This window comes from Thermobia domestica, chromosome 5 (assembly GCF_964235325.1).
Source record: "Thermobia domestica chromosome 5, izTheDome1.hap1.1, whole genome shotgun sequence".
NCBI lineage: Eukaryota > Metazoa > Arthropoda > Insecta > Zygentoma > Lepismatidae > Thermobia > Thermobia domestica.
Genome location: NC_137458.1, coordinates 89,221,004 through 89,239,702, shown reverse-complemented (window position 1 = coordinate 89,239,702; position 18,699 = coordinate 89,221,004). Strand labels below are relative to the sequence as shown.

Genomic DNA, 18,699 nt, shown 5'->3' with positions numbered 1-18,699 from the left:
ATCCCGAGTTTTAATTTTTTAATTTTTAATGTAATCTCTAATTTTAGACCAAGTATTCTCAACGCTAGTGTATTTCGAACCTTCTAAAACCGAGAATCTACTCGACACTGCAATCAATTATTCCCCAACAGAATGACCCTCCTTTATTAAAACATCTTCGTTATCATATGCTGATTGTTTTGTTTTTTCAAATATAATATATCACAATATCTTTCCCATAATCGTTGCTACAGGTAGTGCTTGTCATATAGAGACACCTTATACTATTTGTTCCAAATGTCATCTCGATTTTATGTATTTTGCTGAGATCGTGTCAAGTTATCAGTCCTAATCCGGCTCTTTTGTAAATATTTCTGAACAAGTGATTTTCTCACACCAAACCCCCAAGATAGAACCAATTCTTATCATCTGTCTACGATTGCTTCTTCAATATATTTGGAGCTAACCTCAATATCTAGAGACCTTCTACTCGATCACTAGGGGACGCGCCATGCCGTAGTGATAGAAACTCAAGTTACATAGACACTTAACTGATACAAAATTCGATTCCTGTCTCCAGCTTCAACATTGGTAGTTAACTCTTTCTACCTATCTCTCTCTCTCTCTCTCTCTCTTGTAAACTAGCCTTCGGCTCCACTCCCAGACCCCGTGTTTGCTCGGCCTACGGCCTCACACCTCTTAAATCCACAATTCTACGGAATTTCAAGTTCCTTTTCCTATTTCAACTATCTAAAAGGTAAGATTTTGTATCCCAAGAAAATATCCATTTAAATAACATGGAAATTTCTTCATCCCAGTTTAGATTCCTTAAAAACTGATAAAATTCACTTTTGGCAATTTTTCTGTGGGTTAGTCCCGGAAGGATTTACAATCATGGCAAATTTCAACTTTCCACGTCAACCGGAAGTATCCCCTTTATTTTATCTCAGGTAATGTAGTTTTATACATAGTTAGGATGTCCTGACATAGTGTAAATTGAAATGTCTCTTAATATTCTTTACATGAAAGTGATTCATTGATATTTAAATGCCATTTGATCATTTTCATTTTTCAAAAAAAAAAAAATCTTCATAAAGTGTATTTAGGACATAATTAACCTTTTCAAACACTTTTGGCACATATGTTATGCCACGCCCACATATCATCATTCTCTGAAAATCATATACTTGTTTCAGTTATTATTTTTGGCTCATGTCTAGTAGGTATAAAGATATAACGAAATGCATTTTCCGTGTTTTGAGTTCGAAGATATAGAATGGTTACGTCACTTACAGCTTGGCATTGAAACGAAGCTACGCTTAGAAGGAAGAAAAGGTTCTCAGTATTGTTTATTCGTACTTCAAATTTACATTTGGCAACGTTTTACTATACGTATATATACTATTTTTCAAGGTAGACTATATTGTGGGTGCCTGTAGCCCGGGGCGGGCCCAATTTTCAAAAAAAAAAAAAGAAAAAAAAAAGATTCTGGAAGAAAATTTCCCTATTCCAAATCTCTCTTCTTTACCTTATTCACACATACACGTGGTACTATTTAAAAGCTTGATCCAGTCTAAAGAGAATGGTGTATGAATCATGATACTCAAATGAAAAGTATTGGCTTAAGAAAGTTTTATTTTATATCCTACATTTTCTTTATTTATATACTAAAGTTGGTATTCTCAAACAGTATTGCGAATTTTTTCCCATTGTAACTATTGTAAACGTTGGAATGAAAGTTTGGCACATGCATTACATTTGTACCATAGTATTTCAAAGCTAGATTATACTCAGGTATCTGTAATTGAGGACGCTCCAGGAGCGCGGTGGCTCAATGATAGAGCATTTATTTCTGGTTCCTGGTTTGATCCCAGCTCCAGCCAAGTAGAATTTGTGGTAAACAAACACCGTGTATGTGGTTTTTCTCTAGTTTCTCCCATTATCATCCTCCGTCTCATCATCACCGTCTCCCTTAGCCTCGGTGTATAATTGTAGGTCTTTAAACTCAAAAATAAAATTAAGAAGGTATTTTCTAGAGGGAAGCATCCCTGCTTTACCCCATATTTTCCTTTTCTTGTACATTATGGATACATGCGCATGATACTATTTTAAAGCCTATTTCGTCTAAAAAGAACGACGTATAAACTATGACACTTGTATGAATAGTCCTAAAGCAGTAGCTACTTAACTAAAATTAAATATTTTCCTTTAAAAAACCAACTGGTTTGAAATGGATAGATGACAATATTAACAAGTTTCTGAAACTAAGAATCCCAAAAGAAATCAGATCGCCTCAGTCACAAATCCCAAATCAAGTTACGTTTAACACTTACTTCCAAGGTACATATTCTCCCATTAAAATAGAATCTCGTTCGTCATATGAGCATAACGACAATTTGTCATAAAACCAATTGCAACCAGGATGTGCCCAAAACCCTACTTCCGTTATGATGGATTCAGCATAGTACTTGGGAGCACGATTATGTGCGCAGCTGGAGAAATCTAGAAAAAACGAAACAAATAAAAACCAAATCAAGTAATGAAATATGCTTTTTTTTATATGTTCTTCAACTTTTAGAGTTTATTTTTTTAATACTGAAAACTCATTAGATAAGTTACTTGTAAAGCAGTTCTTTAAAGTTTTTCTCTCAAAAAGTAAAGCAGTAAAACATTAATACGTATTTGCTTAAACAAACAGACGGATGCACGCTTGTCAAGGAAGTAGAAAAGTTCGGAAATTAAAATCATGTTCATATGCATAATAAAACTGAAACCAACACATAATATTCATGTGAATTTCATACCCTCGAATAAAGCATACCGATTGACTCACTTCTAAGCAATTTGATTCGCAAGTAAACGGCTCACAAGACAAGGATGACGAGGAAGGTAAATTATCTGCTGTAGGGAAACATTGTGAGCAGCTCACAGCAGCACCACATAATGTCAAAATTGAATTTTTTAGTTACACTGAAATTTCTTTTCTAAAATCGCTGGAATGAATAGTCCCTTTTTTATTCACTGACTTTCAAACTCAATCCAGCGGGATGATTGTGAAGTAACAAAGAAACTACCATATTGTATTAAAATTATTATTGTATCAAACTACCATAGAATATTGTATCAAAATTATTATTATTATTATTATTATTATTATTATTATTATTATTATTATTATTATTATTATTATTATTATTATTATTATTACGAAAATTGACATTGACCTTTTTTTTAATTGGACAGGGTAAATTCATCATTTCACTCTTGACAAACTTTAATCCGAAGCAGTAGGAATGATCTCAATGCCCCGAACAAATTACTCATTATGTATTGTCATAATCGAGAAATTTTAATATAGTTTATAATGCAAAATTGTTTTAATAAAGATGTGCAACCTTGCAACCTAGGGCACTTTTACACTCTTACACTTGATGGATTGCAACCCCAAACAACAGGTTTCCGCATGTTAAAAGAAAGTACATACCGAATTTTGTTAAAATTGAATAAATTTTTATAAGAGTTATCGTGGAAAAGACGGACGGACACGCAAATGCTAATCGAGTCAAATGATAGAAGCTTCACTAACTCTTCCTTCAACTACCTAGGTAGCTACAAATAAATGTCCAGTTTAAATTTTCAGTGTTCTTATTTAATTCTAATGGCATTAGCAAAATTCTGATAAAAGAATTTTAATTATAACTGACGTTAAGAAATTTTAAGAACTCAAGTTCATTCAGTCCGCAAAGCAATATTCAATTGTTTTCAAGAAAAGGATCATATGAGGGTCTTTCATTAAGTGCTGAGAAAAAAATGAAAAACATATCATTTTGGGTAGAGTTTTTTTTATTTTTCAACATAATTTTCTTTCAGCTAGACTCATTTTTTTCAGCGTTTTTTCAACTTTTTAAGGCGTCCAAAATGTAGACTTTCGGAAGGTCCTCAAAATAGGCATCTGCTCGAGTAATGACCTCCTCGTTCGAATCGTTTTCCACCGAGTCATTTTATCAAGTTTGGAAATAAAACAGTCCCTGGGGCCAAATCTCGTGGATACGGTGGATGTTTTAATAATTTGAATTTTAATTCCATAAATTTCGCTACTGAAACTTGTCTTGATGGTAGAGATTTCTTCTTTGCCAAATAAGGAACGTTTTTATGATCTTGAAGCTTTGCTGGCGTCTACTATTAATCCAATGTTCTCGGAATTGCTGCCAGAGTGAGTGTTGCTGTGCTGAGCTTTCGTTACCATACAGCGGCAACATCTTCAGAGCTATGTGTTGGAGTGTGCTGGTCGTACAATTTATATTGTGGTCTTTAAGAATCGCTGTGTTTCTATTGGTTGTTTCTGTTGGACAATGGCGTGCTCTGATTTTGCTGGTGGAAACTGCTCTGTGATTGGCTGATGGTTCTTTTCGTACTGGGAAGCTGGATCCAGATATCAGGTAGATGATAACCTTCGTCTCTGTTGATGGATGGCTTGTATGTACGGATGAATAGAGATTCATGTATTTTCCTGTCCCATAACTGTTTGCTTTTCTTTAGTACTTCTATTTGGTCCCACATGGCCGTATGATTGTATTGTATGCAATGTTCGGCTATTGCAGATTTTTCAGGTTGTTTAAGTCTGGTGTGTCACTGGTGTTCTTTCATTCTGTCTTCAATGTTCCTTCCCGTTTCACCTATGTAAGTGGCGTTACATTCACAGGTGATCCTATAGATGCCTGGTGTCTTTAATCCCAATGAGTCTTTTGCAGTTGGTAGTAAACTCCTGATCTTCGGTGGAGGGCAGTGTACAGTCTTGATGTTGAATTTCTTCAATAGTCTTGCTAGTTGGTTGGAGGTTTTTCCCATATATGGAATAACTGCAATATTTTCCTTGTCTGCCGTGTTGTCCTCTTTTGTGGTGCAATTTCTGCTACTGTATTTTCTCATGACTGTCTTGATCTGTTTCGACGAATATCCGTTGAATTTGAATACGGTTTCCAGGTGAGACAGTTCTGTGCTTATATTATCTGGATCTGCTATTTGGTATGCTCTGTGTATTAGAGTATTTGACACCCCCATCTTCTGTGCAGGATGATGAAAACTGGTCGCATCGAGGTAGAGATCAGTGTGCGTGGGTTTCCTGTAGATTGAAGGGCCTAGACTTCCATCTGGTTTGTTGTATACGAGTACGTCCAGGAACGAGAGTCTTCCTTCTATTTCTGTTTCCATTGTGAACTGGATGTTGCGGTGTATAGAATTCAGATGCTGCAGAAATTCTTCGAGTTTCTGTCTGCCATGGGGCCATATGACGAATGTGTCGTCTACATATCTGTAGAATACTGTAGGTTTGTATGTTGCTGTTTCTAGCGCTTTGTATTCAAAAGACTCCATATAGAAGTTCGCTATTACTGGAGAGAGAGGAGAGCCCATTGCCACACCATCGCTGTGTTCAAAGAAATTGTCTTGGTAACTGAAGTAGGTAGACGTTAGGGTGTGTCTGAAGAGATGTACTATATCCTTGCTGAAGTGCGATTCCAAGAGTTTAATAGAATCTTCTAGTGGTACCCTCGTAAAGAGAGAAACCACATCAAAGCTGACGAGTATGTCATCTGCGTTTGTCTTGATGCTGTGTAGTAGTTGTACGAAATGGCTGGAGTTTCTAATATGGTGTGTACACTCTCCTGTTAGTGGCTGTAGCAGTCCTGTTAATTTCTTGGCCAGGATGTACGTGGGGCCTCCTATGGTGTTAACTATGGGTCGTAATGGAACTTCTTTCTTGTGTATCTTCGGAAGGCCATAAATCCTTGGTGGTATTGAACCGGAAGGTTTAAGCCTCTTCTTTTCTTCTTCATTCAGACTGGAACTTTGTATTAATCTGGAGGTTTTCTTTTCGATGGCCTTGGTTGGATCTCTGTCAATTTTTCTATATGCTGGATCTTCCAGTAGGCATGTGAATTTGGAGTGGTAGTCTACTGGAAGATCCAGCATATAGAAAAATTGACAGAGATCCAACCAAGGCCATCGAAAAGAAAACCTCCAGATTAATACAAAGCTCCAGTCTGAATGAGGAAGAAAAGAAGAGGCTTAAACCTTCCGGTTCAATACCACCAAGGATTTATGGCCTTCCGAAGATACACAAGAAAGAAGTTCCATTACGACCCATAGTTAACACCATAGGAGGCCCCACGTACATCCTGGCCAAGAAATTAACAGGACTGCTACAGCCACTAACAGGAGAGTGTACACACCATATCAGAAACTCCAGCCATTTCGTACAACTACTACACAGCATCAAGACAAACGCAGATGACATACTCGTCAGCTTTGATGTGGTTTCTCTCTTTACGAGGGTACCACTAGAAGATTCTATTAAACTCTTGGAATCGCACTTCAGCAAGGATATAGTACATCTCTTCAGACACACCCTAACGTCTACCTACTTCAGTTACCAAGACAATTTCTTTGAACAAAGCGATGGTGTGGCAATGGGCTCTCCTCTCTCTCCAGTAATAGCGAACTTCTATATGGAATCTTTTGAACACAAAGCGCTAGAAACAGCAACATACAAACCTACAGTATTCTACAGATATGTAGACGACACATTCATCATATGGCCCCATGGCAGACAGAAACTCGACGAATTTCTGCAGCATCTGAATTCTATACACCGCAACATCCAGTTCACAATGGAAACAGAAATAGAAGGAAGACTCTCGTTCCTGGACGTACTCGTATACAACAAACCAGATGGAAGTCTAGGCCATTCAATCTACAGGAAACCCACGCACACTGATCTCTACCTCGATGCGACCAGTTTTCATCATCCTGCACAGAAGATGGGGGTGTCAAATACTCTAATACACAGAGCATACCAAATAGCAGATCCAGATAATATAAGCACAGAACTGTCTCACCTAGAAACCGTATTCAAATTCAACGGATATTCGTCGAAACAGATCAAGACAGTCATGAGAAAATACAGTAGCAGAAATTGCACCACAAAAGAGGACAACACGGCAGACAAGGAAAATATTGCAGTTATTCCATATATGGGAAAAACCTCCAACCAACTAGCAAGACTATTGAAGAAATTCAACATCAAGACTGTACACTGCCCTCCACCGAAGATCAGGAGTTTACTACCAACTGCAAAAGACTCATTGGGATTAAAGACACCAGGCATCTATAGGATCACCTGTGAATGTAACGCCACTTACATAGGTGAAACGGGAAGGAACATTGAAGACAGAATGAAAGAACACCAGTGACACACCAGACTTAAACAACCTGAAAAATCTGCAATAGCCGAACATTGCATACAATACAATCATACGGCCATGTGGGACCAAATAGAAGTACTAAAGAAAAGCAAACAGTTCTGGGACAGGAAAATACATGAATCTCTATTCATCCGTACATACAAGCCATCCATCAACAGAGACGAAGGTTATCATCTACCTGATATCTGGATCCAGCTTCTCGGTACGAAAAGAACCATCAGCCAATCACAGAGCAGTTTCCACCAGCAAAATCAGAGCACGCCATTGTCCAACAGAAACAACCAATAGAAACACAGCGATTCTTAAAGTCCACAATATAAATTGTACGACCAGCACACTCCAACACATAGCTCTGAAGATGTTGCCGCTGTATGGTAACGAAAGCTCAGCACAGCAACACTCACTCTGGCAGCAATCCCGAGAACATTGGATTAAAGGCTGTTTTTTCTTGTTTTCTTCTCTCAACAGATGGAATAATGACGCATAATGCTCTCTATTTATCGTTGGTTCTTTTTCCAAGTAATCGATGTAGATGATTTCACGTGCATCCCAAAAAAAACTGTGGCCATAGCCTTATCGGCCGATTTCACCGTCTTCACCATCTTCGAAGCTGGATCACCTTTAAAACTACACTGTTTCGACTGTTCTTTTGTTTCTGGAGTGTAATAGCATATCCTTGTCTAGTCCACTGTTGTATATCGACACAGAAACTTGTCGGAATTGCGAAGAAAAAGCGCGAAACCGCATCCGAATCGATCACACGATTGCGTTTATTCTCCATTCATCTTGCCGAGATTTTTTCAAATCCAATTTTTCGTGCAAAAGTGAAAACACTTTACCTTGTGATATGCCTATAGCCTCAACCATTCCGCGAACTTTGATTCGTCGAGCACTCAATCCATATCGTGGATTTCGTCAATCATTTCGGAGGAAGTCACTTAGACTGGACGACCCGAACGATGTTCATGGTTTGTAGATGTACGGCGACGTTTAAACTCATTTACCCAATTGTAAACAGTCGCAAACACAAGATCAGATGTGCCATTAACTTCATCCAACTCGGTTTTGATCTCTTTCGGTGTGGAAACCTTTTAAATACAAGTGTTTACTAACCATATGAAACTTATTTTATTCCATTTTTCTAAATAAACACAAGTTTGTTTTTTCAATCGATTATGACAATGAAATCACGTAGCAGATAGAGCTGAAGCTTTAACAACAGTCGAACGAGGAATGACATTTAATAAATACAAACCTTTTTCAATAATACAAGCGTCCTTTTCTGATTTTCTAAGTACTTATCGAACGACTCTCATGTCTTCATTATGGTTTCTCATATTGTAACCAAACTGTTACCAATGAAAGTATAATCTTCCACCTCCCTTTTATGTTATGTATTGGATCATCGTATTTTACTCAGTATAAGAGCTATTTCGCAGAATATGTTTCCGTCGGTACCAAATATTTAATTATACTTTCATTTATTAAAACAAAATATATAAATAAAGCTATTATTATCATATTTTGCATTTCCTTCTCTTTTTATTTGGTAGAAGTTTTATGACAACACATCAATTAGCAAGAAAATCATGACGTATTTTGTGAATTTTTATATAAAAAGACACCATTCTCCAAGATGGCGTCCAGAGACACTATGAATTTTCGAGGATTTTTGGTATAACGGATAGGCATCATAAGGAAACTCTGTGCAAAGTTTCTTTTGCAGGAATTATTTTCGCGTCCTACTTATTATTCACCTTCATTTATTGGACTACAGAGTTTTTTAGTTAAAAATGTATATCAAATACATTGACCTAGGTAGCACTAAGACGTAAAATTTTAATTTTAAAAGAGTGCATAAAAATTCACGTTACGTACGAGAGAATATTCTAACTTAAATAAATATTGTGAGTCATCTCTTCTCAAAATGAAATCATATTTAATAATAATTAGTAAATTTTAACCTCAAGTACATTTTAGTATGTGTACTAACCTGAATAGTTCACTTCTTTGCTGCATCCAGGTTGGAACGTCCCACCATTAGGATAGAAATCTACATGACCATTTGGACCAACTTTTCCCAAATTTCCAGCATTTGTATGCATTACGTCAACAAATTTAGCATCTGTCCGGTCTAAGATCTTGCTTTTGAAAATAGTGGCGAAATTTGGGAGCGCAGGATCAAGACCTACAAAAAGTGACCTTTTTTTATTTCTTTCATGATGATAATAAGCAATCTACTGGTATGTTATGATTAATACACTTGCGTGTTAGTGTTCTCAATCAGCTGAATATACATCGCATGACCAGGGTTCGAAAATGCCCAGGTACCACGTCTTCATGGCACCTAGATATCGCATACCCGGTGGAAAAGTGTTACAACTCAAAAATGGAAATTTTGAATTATCATCACTCAAAAGAGAAGAGAGCTTTATCTGGTAGTATTTTTGCATAAACGTCACTAAACAAATTAACCTCTAGATGGCAGAAATACCAGTTTTCCAGCGATACCAGCGATGGCAAAAGTACCAGCGATTTTGATAGAATAACAAACTTTAAAAGTCATGTTCCCACAAATATGTATTTTTGACTTGTAACAATCTTCCACTGGGTGTGCGTGCACGATTATAATAACAACTATTTTTTGTTTAAGATTTTCTTAATACAAATAAAAAAAATACCAAACGTAATATAGCAACCTGGGGGGTGGCCCCCCATAGAAAATTTTCTTCAGGCGCCCACGATGGCGTGGTTAGCGTACAGCATTAATTTTCTTAGATTTACAAAAAAAACTGATTTTCCTCGACAATTACACTTGAGAATTTATACTCATCATTATCATTTTGTTCATCTTAATTTAGTCTAGCAATTGGCATGTGGCTCATCCTCTTATACGCTGAGGGACACGGTGGCTCAGTTGTAGACAGTTAACCTCTGGTGCGTGAAGTCCCTGGTTCGATCCCAGCTCGCGCCAAGTGCATTTTGTGATGAACAAACACTGTGTGCGTGGAGTTTCTCTGGGTTCTTTCATTTCTTCGTTCCACCATTTCATTCATTTGTCATCATCATCGTCTCCTTTAGCCTAGCCGGCATAAACGTGGGACGTAAAACTCAAAAATTTCATTTCTTTCATTTTTATTTTTCATTTCTTATTATACGCTGACAATGCTGTAGAATTACATTTAATAAATTAATTAATATATAATATACAAAATCACAATCTAAAAGCATAGCAAGCCTTACCTGTTATTCGTGACAAGATTTTAGGTTTAAGAAAATGAGCGACATTTCCAGCAACTTGACTTCCAAGACTAAAGCCAATGACATGAATATCGTCAAACGGAACTCCTCCATCAACAAGGTAATTAATGAATTGAGCGATGCATCTTCCCACAAGCATAACATTGTTAGAAGCTTCCATGTAACAAGGTGATCTCACCAAAGGTCCATAGTCTACTGTAAATAAATTATAGTCTCCTTTGGTGAAATAGGCTGAAAGAAAAGTTAAAGTTCAAAAAGTTAACGTTTAAATCAATCTTTGAAAGTGTCACAAAAATCGGGAGAATATTCCTTAATATTCAAAAGTATAAAATAATTTACTTATATGTGTTAATAAGATTTTATTCTTTTACCTACTGCATACGAGAGAGACAATTTAGATTGATTTTAAAACTATTTTATACTCTCACAATATACCAAGATATTTTTATGTATAAAATTAAATATTATATGCTGGCGTAAAACCCGTTTTAAGTTACGAAAATAATTAACAGGTGAGATATTTTGGAAAATTTCTTTCTTCCACAATTTTATCAATATCTATGAAAAACTGAGACAATTGGCTTCTCAAGAAATATGTCTATTCCCCCGTTGCACTAGATTTTCCACCGAGCGTTCAATATGTTTGGTTCAGAAACTAAAGTTTAGAGTTTGGTTTAGAACCCACAGTTGAGCAATGCCTGAATGGTCAGTGAGAAGGTACACTGAGAAAAATCCGTTATCCGGACACCCTCCAAATCTGGCCAAAACCTCAAAATTCGAAATTATCAGAAATATGAAAGACCTTGCAGATTTAATAACTAAAGACGTAAGGTGTGCAATACAATACATAATTGACTAGTACAATACAATACATAGTGCCATCAATTCGGTGGACATTTCTTCCTCAAGGAAACTAATCAGGTGTTGCCTTTTGCGTCTTTGTTTCCTTCTTTATATCCTGCAGGACATATAGAAGCCTCCTTCGTGTTGTTTCGTATGACATTTCTGGAATGACAGGGAAAACCAGTCATTAGCCTAAATACTGCTCGCAACCATATTACCCTACTCGCATACAAATATGCCTTTCAAACCATATTCGGTTTTTCACCGAATATTCGGTTTCACACTTGTTTTTTTTTTTTTTTCTAACAGATAACATCCCCTACGATCACATCCAGCACATAATAGGGCTGGACTCAAAATAAAACTCTGCATGAAATTCAATATCAAGTATACCAATTTTGAGTTTCGATCTAATTTTATTTATCTGCATATTGACTGAAATATGAAAGCATACTAGAGTTCTACGTATGTGTCACGAACGACGAATGTATAACAATGTTCTGCACAATCATTATTGACAACTAACAACGAAGCACTATTTTGTTTTCTTTGTGGATTTCTGTGGGTTCCTGTTGCAGAAACAAAGGTTAAACTGCACACTCGACGGCTTTTGGAAAGTTTATGAAGAGAAATGGAACCGACTTGATCAATACGTGCTTCAAAGCAGTCTACTTCGGTGTAAATTGAGATGCAAGGCGATGGCTAACAGACAGGGCTTGCAAATCAAGCACACTCGCTGATGGTCGCAATATTACGTAAACTAACTAGTAAGGGTACTTAATTCGTTGCATAAACCTGAAGCAACTTTCTGTCATAGGCATCATAGCGCTCTATATAGCTACTGTATTCATAGAATATATATGGATTCGGTGCTGATAAGGGCATTTAACCTTAAAAAGAAAATGAAATTCAAAGTACTGTTACCTGTTTTGAAAATCTTGATAATTATTTCCATCGTATGGATACTGATAGAATGCTGGGAATGAGGCTACAAGGCTACGGACACATAACGTTACTGAATTCTGTCACATGCTTCTTTTCAGAATATTTGTTGCTAGGGTAGATACGCACAAACAAATCACGAAGAATCGCTATCACATCAAGATGGATTAGGAATCATGGAATGAAGTATGTTCTCACATGTAGTGGAATCTCTATCTCTCGTATGTTAATATGGTTATATAAAAATTTGTGGAAGCACGATAACAATCTGATAATTATATATGGAATATAGAAGTAGATAATAATATCTTTTGAGTAAATACTGTGTTGATGATTAGTTTTGTACAGATGCTTAAGCCTAACTCAGAACTTAGTAACCTACTCTTATGAATGCGGAGGTACTCAGTTGTCAATAATAGTTCGAGTTATTTGTGGCCAAGAACTAAGACTGGCTTAGGCTTAATCTAACTCGGGGTAAAGTTGCATCATAGAACATGTTGAAGCAGTTGTAATATCTTACCTTCACGAAGCTCTGGGTTTGGCGAAAAATCTTTGTGTCCTGTATATCCATGGATAATCAATTTTATTGGTAAATTCGGATCATAGCTGCATTTTGAAAAGGATGCATTATCTTTGACATCAATTACTTCAGGAGAATATCTTGTATGCCTATTCAGAGAAAATAATCAACAATATCAATAACATTCATACAAAAATTATAGAGTAGTTTTAATTTTAAAATAATCAGAATTCAAAAATACATGGTTTTCCCTGTCTCGATAAATTTTGTCAGATAGGCTTACTGAACGAAAATAACTAAATTTTATTCAAATTTAAAGGATATTTTTAATATTGGCATAATAAGATGACCTACACAAACTTTGAAGTAGAAGCTGAACAAAACATTTCACATTCTAACCAATAACAAATTAACGTCGATATTCTATGTGACAACCATTTTATTTTCAACGAACTTCAGAAGTTCATTACTGAATTCTCTATGTCTGTGTGTCTGTATCTGCCATCTGTCTGTTATTTGCATTTTTTAATTTTGAACCCTGCATTCGATAGAGCATCGAAAACTATCAGAGAAAGTGATTACATTTTTCGCGTCACTCTTACCGTTCCCGTGATATTGGCCAAAAATGGCCAATTTCTAGATATTTAACAAGAAATAGCTCGGGAAGCGTAAGTTGTAGAGAGATTATATTTGTGTTGATCAATACCTAAGAGGATGGTAACATTTTGATGCCAAATAGTAACCGGTGGCCACTAATTACCTGTCTACTGGCCAACTGGCCGTCGTTCCCCAGATATTGGGCAAAAAATTTCGAATTTCTAGATATTTAATAAGCCATATCTCGAGAACTGTAAGGCATAGAGAGTTGATATTTTGCTACTTTTTGCGAGAAAGGGAATATTCGGATGAAAAGATTTACATCAAGGAACAATGACAGTTATCCTTCCAATTTCATATCTCCATTCTTTTTATATTCGTTCTGGCAATGGTCTTGGAGCACTTTCAACTGGTTTATTTATGTATTTATGCAAATAACAAAAATGGATCCCAATAAGCGAAATACTTACAATAAAAAAAACATAAATATATTAACAAAAACTTGACATTTCTAATCATTATAGTTTAGTTTTTCTACGGGAATTCGAATTTCACAGTTTAGAGATTGAGTTCTAGATTAGAAATTGTGTAGTGCCAGCACTGAAGTAAGTCGAATCCGTGAGTAATAGGATGCCGTAATTTGTACCAAACGGGTAGATGTAATATGATTGATGATCACAAATGTGCGTGCACCAACGGACGAATTAGAAAATGCTGTTAACCCTTAACGAGTTTTCGTTACCATTTGGCTACACATTTTTTGATCTTGCCTATTGCGTTTGAAGACTATTATTTTTAGGTATTGTTCCTTGTGGTTATTTGTGAACATGCTTTCCGCGATCCAGAGAAGCTGTTGCCTTCTGATGACAACTCTGGCAAATTTTACGCGGAAGATAGTCTGTGGATATGTTGTTTTGTAAGCAGTGCCGGAAACAGACAGAAAAGATAGTGAACCGTTAAGGGTTAAAGACAGTTTAAAAGAGAGAAAGAGAGAGAGAGAGAGAGAACAAATATTTGATCACTTTCAGAAATACGAGAAAAATGAAAATGATTTCAATACAAAGGGAGAAGAGGAAGAAACAATTGTCGTGGAAAGCCTCCATGAAAACAGTACTGGCAATGGGGAAAGATATTTGTCCCAGCGTCTAATATTCTAATCATCAAAAACGATATACTTTTAACGCAAGATATACATACGTTTGCTTGGATTGCTCCAGATGGCTGCATAGCATGTTAAATTGATGAACACAGTATAGGAGTATCGTAGACGTCATTCACACAGAGAAGCAGACTGGAATTCACACCACAATCGTAGTAAAAGGATTTGATAAATAGAAGTATGAAAATGTAAACGAAGAGAAATTAAATGTTGGAAAGGTCAAATGTCCAACAGTCAAACAGGAATTTCAGATTAGATTCTAAATTTTCCGATCCTGCGGCAAAGAATAGAAGTCATAATTAGATTAAATCCGATGTAAACAAAGATATTGGGGAAAAAACAACTGAAGATACTCTAGGACTGTAGACAGTTTTAAAACGGGTTTTATAATTCAATCAATAAAAATTATGGAAACACCTTCAAATGGTTTTACAATTTAAACACCCACGTATCAACTAGGTTGAAGCTAGATAGACATATGGGTACTAGTAAAGAATGCTTCTAATTACCTCTCTGGTGAACCAATAATATGTTACTGAAACACATCAGTGCCTCTTCAATTATATTTATTATCCGATTGAACTACAAATACAACATTCAAACCTGTTGTATGAAAACTTCCTCTCATTATATCTATATTGTTTACTGATTGTAAGCACATGTTGTCGGCTCTTAATTCAGAATCTGGACAAGAAAAGAGTAAGTACCCGTCATTTCCAGGTTTAAATTCAAAACCTGGTTCATCATAACATACTTGAACTACTGTAAATAAATTCTACTCAATAACGTGTTATGTCAGAATAACGGTCACATTTCACCCTATTTGTTATTATTCATATCAATACTATTTCCATTAATAGGAGCCGTTACGGTGACTTCGATTGCAATAGCTTCAGAACCAGACTACTTTAGACGCTCAAACATATGAAGATTGTATATAAATGCGAAGTTGCCCTTATTGCAGAACAAAGAAAGAATCTCTGCACGAAAGATAGAATTGAACAAAGAGAAAAGTGGCAAAAATAGCGACATAAGAAAATGTTGGAGCAGAATATTGTTACGAAAAAAGGCACATGTCGAGCTGGACACAGGTTGTAAAGATAATTTGTGGGACTATAATGAACAAGATAATCTTTCAAGATAACAAGAATTTATGTCATATAGGACCAGTAAGTACGCCAGAAATTTTTACTTAGGGGGGTGTTCAAAATAAAAGGGGGGGTGTGTGCTCTCAGAATAGTGATATAATTTTTAAACAAACTCAAACAAGAAAACAGTATATTTTGTTACGCAACAATTATTATTATTATTATTATTATTATTATTATTATTATTATTATTATTATTATTATTATTATTATTATTATTATTATATTATTATTATTATTAGTAGTAGTAGTAGTAGTAGTAGTAGTAGTAGTACTACTACTACTACTACTAATAATAATAATAATAATAATAATAATAATAATAATAATAATAATAATAATAATAATAATAATAATATCAACTCTTTGCAGTGGTAGGTTCAATAAAGTAAGTTCACACATTTGAGCATTTAGTATTATTATTATTAAACTAATTAATACAGTGAAACCTCGCAAAACGGACATCGGTCGAACCGATTATTTGTCCGTAAATGAAAGGTGTCCCTAAAAGGAAGGGTTCTCTCTCATAACACCACATCACACAGTCTATTTATGGAATGGAGAAATAAGAAAGTTTGTTTTCTTACGAAGATGTCCACTATTGAGAGATGCCCGTTAAGAGAGGTTTCACTGTATTAGGAATTAACCTCCACTATTTTACCTAGTAATTACATGTGAGTTGATTACATACGAATTATTGTAGTCTAATTATTTCGCAAAATTCTGCTATTATTTCAATTAATTCACCTCAGCAAGTTTTAGTGGGTGTTAAAATTTTAATTGGGAAAAAAATTCCCTCGTCCCACGCTGAAATCACATTCGTTTAGTAATTAATACTGTACATAGTTCCAATTTCATTTCATTTAATATTCTAACCCTGTTGTTAACGTTAATTGTTGTAATATTATTTGATCTCTTAATCTCCATTGCTGCTCCTTCCTGGCTACGTTATTGGCTCTGAATATCTTTCATAAGAAAATTATTCATTGATTTAGTTGTTTTCCAGAAATCCAGTTTTTCAATTTACAAATATGTTGTATCTTTCTGTTTTGTCTTCTTTAATATACCCTAATTTTAATAATCCCAGGGCACATAGTGGTCTGCTCTCTTGTAAATAGTAGAAAAGTGACCAAAAATGGCCAAAAGCACAAAAAAAGTGACCAAAATCTCATCATGCCCCTTTTCCCTTTGTCAATTTCTCCATCGCCTCTCTCTTTGTTTGTTCTTTTGTTTCTTCTTTATTTCTTTTTGAACTTCCTCCTTTCTTAGGTTTTCAAAGTATGCTTTGTAGTTACGGTAAGCAGACTTAGCAGATGTAAAAAGCTTCTGAGTAAGTGGAACCAGTTCTGGCCTATTTCCGAATTTCTTCATCCCAGACATTATATTTAACTTTGCATTAAGAGTGCTCAAAAACGTGAAATATTTAAATTCATCAACTACTCTTAAGAAGAACATACAAGAAGCATAACACAAGACGAACATGATGAACCACACAAACACACTCACACAATGTTGAACGGAGCGTTAGACCCTAATTATTACGAGAGAAAATTAAAAGATTATTATGATAGGAGAAAGAATAGACACAGAAGGGTTCTCAACCCCACCTTGAGAACTTAAGCATCCACCAACCGTCCACTGTGCTTTAGAAAGAATAAAAGCTGAAGTGAGAATAAAGCTGACTGTTTCACATGTGGCAGCAAGTTCTGAAGTTTTCAGAAGAGTAATGAGTAACAAATTTCTGCCTTTTTCTATTTGTTTTTATATTTTTCTTAGAAAACTGCCAATGCAAAACATAAATCACACGAAAAAGTCACTTTACCTCTCAAAAAAAGTAACTTTTAGTGACAAATTTTAAAAAAGTAACTTTTAGTGACCAACTTTAAAAAAAAAGTAAATTTTAGTTTAAAAAAAAGTGACTCGCTATAAGCCCTGTTCCGCTCAATGAATTTACGTGAATAAAAATATACTTTACAAAAATTAAGCTAGCGCCAAATGCGTTCCTGCATAACACTAGACTCAGTCTAAAAAATCCTTGTAACGTCCGTCCGTTGATACACCACTTGCAGAGCAGTCTCGAAACCAGCCACAGAACTTTGGGGTCCATGAATATGTTAGGAGGGGTCAAGTCATTAAAAATCCTCTTATAAATATCTGAATTGTGCATTTTGTTTTGAGCTCTGAACTGGACATGAATAATTTAGGGAGGGCCAGGCCCTCCTTAGCCCCCTTCTGGTTGCAAGCCTGTTCCAGAGAAGCACTTACCAACTGAATCTGGTGTAGGCTTATTACTAATCACATTTTTTCTTATTGAGGAGAAGGTAGGCGAATGACCGCTCAAGGCGTTGCCAATTTCAGTAATCTGCATCTGTCCATCAATCTCTTTTCTCGGAAACGACCGCGGAGCCCAGGAGGGTAGGTATCAGTGGTCTGTTTTGTCAATTGTTTCGATCGAAACACCGCCCGAAACAATGAGGTCATGTGGTTCTCGAAGCCGTACATGAGAACGAGGTCGCTTCGTATTTTGAAGTGAAATAAATAAATAAAAATATTGCCTTTTTTTCCTAAACGCTAAACCTTTTTTTAACTTGATGTAATAAATAACCTATATGATACCGATTGATACAATTGGATTTGGGGGAGTATTCCTTTTCCATCCAGGGGTGTGTGTAAAGAAATTTGGAGGGGTGTTGGGGGGGTGTAGATTACTCCCTGATATAGGACAGAATTTAAGAAATATATAAGACATCAGATAACGTGTCTGATGAAGGCTGAAACTGTTACACAAATATTATTAACATATATTTAATGCTTTGGTCAGTTTTGGTTTCATTAATTCTTAACAAATGTTAATTAAGTAAATGTTAACGTCTATTACCTTTCATATTTTTATAGGGAGAACTTCATACTTTTCTAAGGGCTTCAAATATTGATGCTTTCTCCTCAAGATAAATTCCAAGCTAATGCGCTGTTGCAAACCGTGCCAAA

The 18,699-nt window shown here is 35.7% G+C and overlaps 1 protein-coding gene across 3 annotated transcripts in view; it reads right to left on the bottom strand.

The window, feature by feature from the left end:
* The window catches only part of LOC145685996 (inactive pancreatic lipase-related protein 1-like), a 76,017-nt gene that overhangs the window by 9,903 nt on the left and 47,415 nt on the right, over positions 1–18,699 (bottom strand). For 2 of the 3 annotated variants that reach the window (XM_081758809.1, XM_081758810.1), the window contains exons 3-6: positions 12,808–12,956; positions 10,485–10,733; positions 9,235–9,429; positions 2,313–2,481 (exon numbers count right to left, since the gene is read on the bottom strand). In XM_081758809.1, coding sequence (XP_081614935.1) covers positions 2,313–2,481; positions 9,235–9,429; positions 10,485–10,733; positions 12,808–12,956 — 762 coding nt within the window. Of the gene's footprint in view, positions 1–2,312; positions 2,482–9,234; positions 9,430–10,484; positions 10,734–12,807; positions 12,957–18,699 lie in introns of those variants that run through there. The other variant, XR_014131505.1, reaches the window with a different exon arrangement.